Below are 12,316 nucleotides of genomic sequence, written 5' to 3'. Positions count from 1 at the left end.
GTGTGTGTGTGTGTGTGTGTGTGTGTGTGTGTGTGTTTAATATGGTATCTGTCTATGCCAATTGGGAAAAAAAAGCATTTCTTTGTTCTAAGGCTGTTGTTGATATTGCACTTCTGTTGCTGTGTAGAAGTCATCCAGCACGCTCTGTAAATAATCAAATGTTGGCCTTTCTTCTGCTTTCTCCTTCCAGCACATTTTCATGATCTCATAGAGCTCTTCTGGACAGTTTTCCATGCGTGGCATCCTGTATCCCTGCCCCAGAGCCATCATCACATCAGCATTAGTCCTCCCTGAGGCAAACAAAACACACCGTTCAGAAAACCAGCCTGAGTATGCCTGCTCTCAAGTAGGGCGGTGTTCTCCTGATACCCACGTCCTGCAGCCATTAACATAAGCAAGTTTTAGAAGCTAAGGAGACTGCTCTGACAGACTAAAAATATACATTTTCACTCTTGGGGTTTCCAAGGTAGTATTTAGCCTGCCAAATAATTCAGAATGAGGCATCAGGGAAATAAGACTGTGTGTGCCCCAAGAGCCAGCAAAGTTTGTAGAAAGCAAGTCTTTTTGCTCAGTCTCATCCAATTTCCTCCAATGATTGGAGCTAATGTATGCTGGAGTTCATCTATGTGGGGCATCTTTTGTTAAGCCCACCCATCCATTCCCAGCTGTCAAAACTCTCCTCCCAGCCCTCTCAATTCTCTTGTTCCTTCTATCCTTCTTATTTACACTCTTAGGTTCTATCAACATAGTCCAAGGCAAATAAAAGTTTGTAAAATTGCCCAGAAAAGGGGGGGAGGGTTACCCAGTCAAACCAATCTGGGTCATTCAAACAAAAGTGGGTTCTTCTGATTGCTAGGATGAGTCCCAACTTACCAAACATCATGGCAAGGATGCTGTATTCAGCACCAGAGGACTTGGATTCAAATCTTGGGTGTGTTGTTTACTACTTGAGTGACCTCAGGTAAACCACTTAGCATCTCTGGTAAGTTTGGGCCTCTGGGCCTCAGTTTGCTCATCTGTGTGTAATGAGGGCAGTTTCCAGCTCTAAATTTATGATCCTATGATTTGTTTTTGAAGGCACAGACAGATGATCTGGGTAAGATCAATTGTCTATACATAACACATTTCTGTAAAGTCACTGAGTCATCTTTTAACAGAGAAAAATGTCTGGGGATAGAGGTAAGTGAGTTGGAAACACATCCCATTATCTAGACTCAGTCTTTTTCTTTTTTTTTTTTTTTGGAGGGCAGTTGGGGTTAAGTAACTTGCCCAAGGTTACACAGCTAGTTTTTTTGTGTGGGTGTTAAGTGTCTGAGGCCGGAACCGAACTCGGGTCCTCCTGACTCAGGGGCTGGTGCTTTATTCACTGCGCCACCTAGTCGCCCCTTCTTTTTCAAATAGTATTTTATTTCTTCCGATTATTACACATAAAGACAATTTTTAATGTTCACTTAAAAAAATTTTAGTTCTTGGTTCCAGAATTTCTCCCTCCCTTCCTCTCCTCCCAAAGATGGTAAGCAATATGATATAGATTATATATGTTCAGCCTTTTTCAAATTAAAAAAACTTCACACTCTTATCTGGAATGTCTATTACTTGAATGTCTATTACCATCTATAACCACTATTACCACTTCGGTGGTAAATGAAATAGCATGACAAAGAAAGTTTCTCCATTACTGGAGCTATGAAAATTTAGGAAGGATGGTTGACTCTCTAGGGCTAACTTAGAGCCTGATCTGGCTTTTGACAGTGAGGTGATTCTTTACACTTCGAAGATTTGGTTCAGTTTTTCCAGAAGGGGCCATCTATTATTTGAATGAGGGCCAGGGTATAAGAGGGATAAAGAGCTTCAAGTGAAGGGTGCTCAACAATGCAATTCAACAAATACTTATTAGAGGCCTACTATGTTCAAGGTATTATGCTAAGTAGGCACCAAGACTAAAAAAAAAGTCCTTGACTTCTTGTTTATATTTTACTGAATATATCAGATAAATCAAGTGGGTTTGAATTCAGCAAATATTTATTGAGAACCTGCTATGAGCAAGACAATGGTCTAGGCACTGCAATAAACTATCCTGGTGTTTTTCCTCACAAATGCTAGACATCTAACATAAATTAAATTTTATTTTTAGAAAAGTCTAGACAGCAGCAATGGATTATTCTATAACTCATATTTTGACTCCGTTGTGGTTTACAAAGTGCTATAGTTATAAGTATTATCAACTCCATTTTTCTTTTTCTTTTTTTGCCTTTTGGAGGGCAATTGGGGTTAAGTGACTTGCCCAAGGTCACATGGTTAGTTTTTGTGTGCTCTATTCACTGCGCCACCTAGCCACCCACAGCTCCATTTTTCAGATGAGGAAACTGAGGCTTTATAATGTTAACTGGCTCACCTAGGGACACATGGCTATAAAGTGTCAAAGCTGGGGACCAACCCAGGCTTCCTAACTCTAAGTCCAGAGCAATTTCTAGCAAATTATGTCATACTCTAATAATTTGAAAATCTTAATATTAGGCAGTGAGGAGCTGAGAAAATGGCCATACAGATTCTATATATGGAGATATATGGTTATGTATTCCTGGTGTACATTTCTTTGGGTTTATTCTAAAACATACATACATACATTCATACACATGTTCAAGATATCAATACATGTATATGTACATATACACATACACATGCATATGTACATACATACAAATTATAGACATTTCATATAAATATATACATTGATATATACATATACATGTCTATCTATCTGTCATAAACCTCTCAAGAAGTAATGGGTTTCTAATTATTTTCCCTTCCTCCTGTCTCTTTTCTTTCTAAGTTAAGTTTCAGGCAGGTGACAAATGAATCTTCGTACTGCACGGATCTGACAACGTCACCCTTCTGTTAAAACAAAACAACTTTTGTCACTGCCTTTTCCTATTAGGAAAAGGTAATGACTGACATTTTCCTTAGTCTGACATCGAAGGTCCTTTGTAATTTGGCATCATTTTACTTTTCCAGTCTTCCCCCACCCCCAACACACACACACACACACACACACACTCACACACACACTATGTGCCTTTATACATTTTATATTCCAGACACACTGGACTACCAGCTGTTTCCCAATCTTGCCCTCCTCTCTCCTGCCCCCATGTATTTGCTTAGACCATCTCCACATGCCTAGAATTCACTCCCACCTCACTGCTTATGCTCTGTTCCTTCAAAGGCCCAAACTGAGGTATCATCTCTTCCATGAAGCCTTCCCTGAACTTCTCCACTCCACTGAAAGCTATTTCTCCCTCCTAGAAATCCATTTGTCTGGATCGTTTCTTTGTTCTAATCACATTCTAACTTTACTAGACTGTAAGTCCTTTGAGAGCAAGGATTGTGTCGTTTTTTTCATTCTTATATCTAACACAATGCCTTGCATATAGTTAACTCAATAAATATTGGTTCAATTGGACAAAAGTGCTTAAGTGATCTCACTAGGGAAATCAATCAAACAGGAGAGGGATTTATAATTTTAAAGCTAGTAAAGTAAAAAACAAAAACTTAGTATTTATATTTTTTCCATTTATATAGGGCCTTATGGCTTTATGTTTACTACCTTTGCTTCATTTTCAGATGCATTTGGCCCATTATGTTTCTTGTTTTTAGTAAGCAATCCACCATCTACTTTTGGTGTTGGTGTTTGGCCCTTTGCTGGCTTCTATCCCATTTTAGCTGTTTTTTTTTAAAAATTATGTATGTAGTTTTATTTTTAAACTATGTATTGGGTTGGTGATGTATTTTTTCAGTATGAACCATGTGAAATGTTGGCTTAGAACATAAGCTTCTGGGGTAAAGGCAGGAACTATATATACTATGTCAGAATCATGTTAGAGTGTGAGAGCTATAAAGCACCTTACAGATAATCTCATTCAAATGCTCTTAGTTCATACTCTGGGTAGCGATCATCAGGTGGAGACAGCTCAATTAACTAAGACCATCCCATGTCTCTGCCATAGATTTACCATGAGAAGTTCTTGGGTAAACTCTGAAAGACAGATTTGGGGAGGGAAGCATTTGAGTAGTTCCCCTCCATCTAATGCAGAATGTCATTAGGGATGTATGCACTCAAGCTAACTTCCTCTGGTTACAACAATTGGTATTGATTCTGAGACATGGAAGATGCCGGCACAGGATTGCCCAGCATGGAGTGCCTGCATCAAAGAAGGTGTCGTATTCTATGAGCAAAGCAGAATTGCAGGAGCTCAAAAGAAATGTGAGATGAGAAAATTTAGAGGCATCTCTACCCCAAATCTTCATATGGACTATTTGTATCAGACTTGTGGTAGAGCCTTCCAAGTTCACATTGATCTGATCTGACACAATCAGACACACTGTACATTGACCCCAAAATCATGACATCATTTTGGTCCTCTTCAATCATTCAGGGAAGAAAACTCTGGGGGAAGCTACAGATATCTCTCTGGAAAAGCTAAATATTATGATCTAAGCTACACTTTGCACAAATGTCCTAGATCTCGATCACAGTTCTAGATCTCAATAGGGGTTCTTATGGTGAAACAATTTTGCCCACTCTTACCTCAGAAGTACAATTTCTGAATATTTACAGGATAGGAAATAGTTAAATGGAAAGCTTCACACAGATGTCAATATAATGCCTGAAGTCCAGGGAGAAATTTGCATAACTTTCTTTATTTGGGGTTTCTGTTCACCACAGAAGAGGTGTGGTATTTCCAAGGCTCACGCACTGCACGAGCTTTTGTATCTAACCTGATTCACTTGGAGCAGCTTCAGAAGGAAGAAATGCTTTTACTTCTGTTAAGTTCTAGGTTTCCTGCTGCAGAGGTCTAATGTTCAGTGTGATTATATATATAACAATTGCAGATTTGTTCGGGAATTTCTCTTCTCCTTCCCTTCTAGGGTGTCCCTAGTTAAGTAAGTAAGGTCAGGCAGCTCCCATGGAAGCTACTTCCTCCTAAGGGTTTTCTGCTCCCATCTACACTCCCAGCTCTTTTTCTCATCACTCATATGTGTCCTCCTACATCCACTTTTTGAAGTTATTTCTTTTTTTTGGCAGTGAAACAGCAGCTTCTGAGTACCCAGACAGAGCAAACACAGCTGGGGAGTAGTTGAAGATCTGACATCCTGTCACTGGTTGTTTTGCCACATGGAAGGAAAGGAATAATCTGGCTGATAACAGTGAAAAGAGCACTTAACTCTGGGGCTATAAGATCTAGATTCAAATGTTACCACACATGCTTACAACCTGTATAGTCATGAGTGGGTTGGACTGAACAACCTCCGAGATCCCTTCCAACTCAAGTCAGTGAGGTGACACAGTGAATAAGAAGTCTGGATTTAGAATGAGGAAATCAGTTCCAATCCCACCCAAGATACCAGCTGTGTGACCCTGGGCAAGTCATTTAACCTCTCAGCCTCAGTTTCCTTTTCTGTGAAGTGGACATACCTACACCTCACAGAGTTGTGAGGATCAAATAGCAAAGGTACAGGGCTTTGTTTTGTTTGCTTTGCAAACAAAGTGCTATATAAAGGCTAGCTATTATTAAATTCACTGTCCTACGTGTGCTTTTTACATAAACCAGGTAAGCATGGAGAAAGAATTGGGAAACAGAGAGACGAGAAAGAGAAAGAGAAGGAGGAGGAAGAAGAAGAAGATCATGGTGATGATGGCAAGGATAGAATAAGGTAGAGACTGAATAAGAAACAATCCCTCAGACTGAGAAGTTAGACAAACAAGCTCCTGTGCTCAGTAATTCCTGAAAGCATTCATGTGAGTCACCTTCACTCCGAGTGCATTTGGCAAACAGCTTTGTGAACTTTACTGGAGCAGTGCTGTATCATGTTATTACACAAAAGACTTTAAGAGAAGGGCCGTCTTTCATACAGGAACTCGTCAGGACTGCTAAATATGTCATAATATTAAAGATTCCACGTTTAATACTGTTTGTGCCTGGAATGTTGTTCAAAATAAACACATGAAGGAAAACGTGGAGAAAATGGTGGTCTGGTGTCCTGTTGGCAGAAATATTATCACTGTCTTTGGATGAAGAATTGGGAATCTTTGGAACAAGAACTTTCCCCAAAGCATCCCAGCACTGATTCTAGAAATGAATTACAAATCTAAAGTTGGAAGTGACCTCATTGTTCATCTCGTCCAATCCCTTCGTTTTACAGATGAAGAATGTGAGGTCCAGGGAGGGTCAGGGACCTGATCAAGGTCACACAGGTCGTGTCAGCAGCAGGATTTCAACCCAGACTTTTCACTCCAGAGTTAGTGCTTTTTCCACTGTGTACTATACCTCACGCACAAAAACATGAGTGAGACAGAATACTGAAGGAAAGTTGACAAAGAGGCGCCTATCGGAGCCATTGTTACTATGATGCAGATCATGTTTTGAATGGTACTGGAGGACCCAGAGAGCAAGAAGAAGGGGGCAGAAAATTCCTAGAAGCTGAAGGAGATTTAGCCTTTGACGTGCTAAGCAGTCTTATAGAAACAGAGCCATATTCTGTTGCCCAAGAGATCAGAAAGCTACAGATTTTTCTCTCCCCTTAAAGAAAAAAAAGGAAAGTGAGCAAAAATCAATGTGATGTGGGAAAACTCTTAAAAAAATCAGGTTTCAATACTACTGTTAACCTCAGTGTCCATTTAACCTTCTTCTATCTATGTGTACACATTACAATAATATGATGATTCCAAATAACTGATCAAAAGATAAATTATGCTCAACGTACTCTGCTTAAAAGGCAAGAGAAGTCTATAGCTAACTTTAGAAAGGCTTCCAATAAAATTAAGTTATGAAGTTCTAACTCTTAAAGAGTTGCCCTTCAGCTAATTAGAAAAACTTGGTATCTAGAACAACTCAATCCTTCCCAAGTTCTACATAATTCTTAGGGCATGATTCTTGTTGCTACAATTCCAAGTCTAAGAAGTTGCCTTATTTATCTTTATCAGAATGGGAAGGCTGCTGGTAGTCACAGAATCTCAGAGTTGGAAGGGTCCTCAAAGGCTCCCTAGTCCAACCTGTGCCTGAACAAGAATTCTTTTCATAATGTGTCCAATATACTCTTCTGTTCAGTTCCACTGTTCCTTTTAATTGATTTTCCTTTCCCATACATGCCAGGAAGCAAAACAGCATATCAAAGAATGAACACAGCTGAGTGGATAACAAACAGGTGTATAGTACCTGGATAGGGAATTTTCCCATAGGTTACGATTTCATATAGCAGAATTCCGAAGGACCATACATCTGATTTAATAGTAAAGTATCCGAAGTTTATTGCCTCTGGAGCTGTCCACTTAATAGGAAATTTTGCACCTATGAAATAAGACATGTTTAGTTATGAGCAACTGGAAGAAATGCTAGCACACACCTGGGAAATAATACTTGCTTTAAAATGTTTGTATTTGTCTAGATAAATACCTTTAAAGTATAAACCACTGGAAACATTAGCTCTCAAACTCTCAAAAAAGGCTACCCAATTCTTTTGCTTTATAAGTGGAAAAACAGATTTAGTTGTGTATTAGTTAAGAACTATAATTCTCAGCAAATCTTAGGGTTTCCATCACCACAAATGATTTCTATATAAAGAATAAAAACTGAAGTGCTATAAGGGATGAAGTCTTTATATTCACAAAAGTCAAAGTAGGGAGTCAGCGTTAGCTTGGGAAGAATTGTTAATATCTTTCTGCTGTCAGCAAATCAAAGGATTTAGGCTTAAACTGTAACTCAGACCACTTAGGAAGCATTGGAAATGATGGAGTTTTCAGTAAGCATATTTTGTAGAGAACTGAGCCTTCAACATGACTTTACTTTGGTATTCTGTGTGGTGCCAGGTCAAAATTCAAAGCAAAGAGAGCACTCTTATTTATATGACATATCTCAATGAAAAATGAAGGAATGAAATGAAACTTGAAAGGCTTAGTGAAAGAATCTAAGGCTCTTTCAAAGGGCAGTCTTTATAATGAATCTAGTGCATCAGCCCAACTTCAGTTACTGTTTGTACCAGTTCCACCTTCCAAACTTGATTAAGTCTAAGGGTGGGGCTAGAGAAATTGTTTAAGATGACTAGGTCTCTGTAGGCAGAGAGTGATCTTTCAACATGACAGAAGCAGATACAGAACAAATTGCAACCATATTTTGAAGTTATTTCTTTATCAACTCTCTAAGTGGGGCCAATTCTTCCAAATGGCATCAGAAACAAATACATATGGCACACTCTTTTAAATTATAAGATAAATAATCTGAGCCAACTCAGATGCTATCAAATTAATCCTTGTCCCTTTAGAATGACAAAAGGTAATAAAAAATAATTATCATATGGTTCATGAGGGGGAATGCCAGAATTCAAAGTACCACAGAAGATTACTGTTAAAATGATAGTCATTTTGTCCTAAACCTCACCTACATCCTTATTTTTTTTTAAACCTACATTTTTATTGATGATAATGAATAGATAGCCCTCAAAAACAGTACTTGGCATGATGTGCAAACAAAGAATTGCTCAAATTTTTTATTGTCATTTTTTATTATGCTGGAAATTTATTTCTACTCCTTGATCTTTAATTAGTTAATATGCAATATTTGGACCAGATTATAAATGCAGATTAATTTGCAACATTATGTTGAATTAAATGAGTATTATGGTGGCAACTTTACATTTTCATTTCTAATATAAAAGACTGGTCTAAATTATGTTTTTGGAGATAGACTTAATGTTACTAACATTTCCTTGTGTAGTTAAGAAAAAAACTACTTTGCTTTCTAATTAAGCAAAAGCTTCCCCATATAATGCCAAAAAAAAACCCAAAACAAATTTTATTTTGTTAAAATCATTTTTGTCAGTTTGTTTAATTAGAGCGCAAATTGTAGTTTGCATTAAGTTTCTAGTTAAAATCATCTGGAGTCAATCAAGATGGCAATTAAAAAAGCAACTTAGGACTGTTATGAGAATGGCAAATTAAATGATTATGGTACACTAATATTCTATAAACCAAGACTTTTGTTTTTTAAAGATAGCAGTCACCTCATAAATAATCTATACATGACACAAACCCGAAAATCACCACCATACCTTCCCTTGCTGTGTACTCATTATCTTCAATTACCCGAGCAAGGCCAAAATCAGCAATTTTGCACATCAGTGAATCTGAAACGAGAACATTAGCCGCTCTCAGGTCTCGATGGATGTAATTCTTCCTTTCAATGTATGCCATTCCTTCTGCTATCTGTAATGAGAAGAAGAGTTCTCATTTTCTATCCTTAGCCCATTATGCAGGACCAGCAGGGAAGGAAAAACCCAGCCATTTTAATACCAGAATTTTATCATCAATAGATAAACCAAGATCTTTGTTTTACTGTCCAACATTTTAATGAAGATAATTCCTTTTCCTCTGAATGGTAATATTGCATTTTTATTGCTTCAGAGATTTTCCAAAACCAAAGTGACAACCTGCAAGATACCTCTTCAAAGACTTTGGTAGTATTGCTCCATTTAACAAATGAGACAGTAGAGACAGAGATAGTATGTGAGTAACCAGAAGAAACAAATTAATGGACAAAGGACCAAAATAAGTCTATCGAAAGAACCATTTGCTTAATACTATGGGTTTTGTATATTAGATTCGTCAATAGCTCCAGCTCTTTGTCTTTTAAAAGCTTTTACAGCTTTCCTATTTTGAACAGAATTTTGTTTGGCAGAGAATGGAAGCAGACACTGAAAATTTAAGTAAAATGATAAGATTAGACATATCACTGTTTTTAGAAATTTACATGATGACAATAATAATAATATGTACAATAATATATTATGTACAATAATATTAAAATTTTTTTCAAAACATCAGGACTCATAGACAGAGAGACAGGACCAATCGAATAGGAAGGGATGATACTTAAAAGCTGAAATTGAGAGGTGACAGAGGAATATAATGAGAGGATATGGGGAGAGACAGAATGGGGTAAATTATCTCATATAGATGAGGCAAGGGAAAATGGCTACAATGGAGGGGAATAATAGGAAGGCAAAAGGGAATGGGTCAATCTTATTCTCGCTGAATTTGGCTCAGGGAGGGAGAGAGGGAATGACATACATACTAAATAGGGTATATCACCCTACAGGAGAGTAGGGGGGGGAAGAGGATGAGAAGGGGGATAATGGAAGGGAGGGCAGGCTGGGGGGTAGGGAAGTTAGAAGCACACACTTTTGAAAAGGGACAGGGTCAAAGTAGAGAATAGAACAAGTGGGGGGGCGGGACGGAATAGGATGGAGGAAATATAGTCAGTCTTTCACAATATATCCACTATGAAAATGTTTTGCATAGCAATACGTGTACAACCTATATTGAATTGCCTATCTTCCCAGTAAGGGTGGGTGATGAGGGAAGAAGGGAAAGAATCTGGAATTCAAAGTTTTAAAATCAAATGTTTAAAATATATATAATTTTTTTCATGCAACTGGGAAATCAGATATACAGGCACTGGGGTACAGAAATCCATTTTGCCCTACTGGAAAGTTGGAGGGGGGATGAGGGAAGATATAGGGGAGGGGGTATATAGTGGGAGCACTGTTTTGGGGTGGGGGGTAGGGGAAAAACAAGGAGAAAATTTGTAACCCAAAATCTTATGGAAATGAATGATGCAAACTAAAAATAAACATAAAATTTAATTTATAAAAAGAAACAAAAAACCTCAGGACTGATCAAAGCAGGGAACAATAGTAACTTCAAAAGGCAGATGGTGAAACAACTTTCCAGTTCTTGAGAGGTAATGAATTTGAGGTATGCATTCTCATTGTTTTGCTAGACATGTTATTTGTCACAAGGAAGGGGTGAAAAAGAGTGTTGTGGGTACAAAGTTAGTGTGTGGTGAGAGATAACTTTAAAAGGGCATCAATAAAGAATTTTTAAATCCAAAAAAGGAAACAATTAAGTAGAGCAATTTTCTTACCACCCTGTTAAATTTTATATGTGTGTATGCATATATATTTATATATATATACACACACACATATATATATAAAACTTCTTTTTTTTTAAATGAGCATAGTTTATAGTTTCTTACATAAACTTCTTATAGTTTTTTTTTTTTTGCTTTTTGGAGGGCAATTGGGGTTAAGTGACTTGCCCAAGGTCACACAGCTAGTTTTTTGTGTTAAGTGTCTGAGACCGCATTTGAACTCAGGTCCTCCTGACTCCAGGGCCGGTACTCTATTCACTGTGCCAATTAGCTGCCCTATAGGTTTTTTAAAAACATATATTTAAATGTATATGTTGAGGATTAAGTTCCTGAAACAAAATTACAAAAAAAAAAAGAAAATTTGCTACATTTCCAAAAACAAGAGTACCAATTCAGAAGTTAAGTAAAATCCTTGCTTTGAACCTTTGAAGAATGTGTTGAGTTCATTAAGAGCCAAACTGTCAGATTAGTGGGCTTACCATAATTCAATTCAATAAAAACACTTTTTAAGAATGTACTATAGTATATGGTTTAGTAGTTCATGATGTTTTCTGAATTGCCTTTTTTTGAGTATTAATAAGTTCCATGATTTAAAAAAATTCCAATCTACTACATGCTAGGCACTAAGAATGCAAGTTTGAAAATGATACAATCCTTACATTCCAAGTGGGTACAATGAAAGGAAACTGATTCAATATCTATAGAAATAAACAAGATACAGGGCAAGGAAGATATCTCAAGTATTATAAAAAAAATTGGGGAGTGAGAAAGATCATTTTCAACTAAAGGATGGGGAGTGCAAATAGAGATGGAAATGATACCTATGGTTGAAAGAAAAGTTTCAAGTGATTTCTTTGTCTGTAGATAATACTTTCCATGCTAATTCATCCTAATTAAATGTATCTAAATGTCATATCTTAATACATAATACACAATTTAGTCATGGGTAACTGATTAACTATTTAACTTATGAGTATATTTTTGAATAATTCCATAGCAATTATAGTTCCTGTCTAAATTACCTTGCCCTGTACATCTAAGATCAAAGGTCAAAAAATGATGTCATGGTGTAGAATCAGAAGGCTGACCTGTGCCTGGCACCTGCAGCAACTCTTAACCTAGAAGAATTTCATAACCTTACTTCAGATCACTGACCACTTCTGATACAAAAAAAGAAAAAGAAAAAAATTCCAAAGAGGAGAGACTAATTTCCCAGTATCTTTTGGAAACTGTCATTTAGAAGATTTTGGTACGTTCATATCTATCTATCTATCTATCTATCTATCTATCTATCTATCTATCTATCTATCTATCTATCTATCTATCTA

General features: G+C 37.1%; 1 protein-coding gene across 5 annotated transcripts in view; it reads right to left on the bottom strand.

Annotated features, from left to right (window-relative positions):
- LYN (LYN proto-oncogene, Src family tyrosine kinase) overlaps nt 1–12,316 on the bottom strand; it is a 145,858-nt gene that overhangs the window by 1,404 nt on the left and 132,138 nt on the right. For all 5 annotated transcript variants that reach the window (XM_069099953.1, XM_069099954.1, XM_069099951.1 and 2 more), the window contains exons 11-13: nt 9,106–9,259; nt 7,218–7,349; nt 1–290 (exon numbers count right to left, since the gene is read on the bottom strand). The exon at nt 1–290 is cut by the window's left edge and continues 1,404 nt beyond it. In XM_069099953.1, coding sequence (XP_068956054.1) covers nt 88–290; nt 7,218–7,349; nt 9,106–9,259 — 489 coding nt within the window. In that variant the 3' untranslated portion in view covers nt 1–87. The remainder of the gene's footprint in view (nt 291–7,217; nt 7,350–9,105; nt 9,260–12,316) is intronic.

This window comes from Petaurus breviceps, unplaced genomic scaffold (assembly GCF_028583685.1).
Source record: "Petaurus breviceps papuanus isolate PSGF00001 unplaced genomic scaffold, PetGlider_PUasm1.0 38, whole genome shotgun sequence".
NCBI classification, from domain to species: Eukaryota; Metazoa; Chordata; class Mammalia; order Diprotodontia; family Petauridae; genus Petaurus; species Petaurus breviceps.
This window is presented reverse-complemented; position numbering and strand designations above follow the sequence as displayed.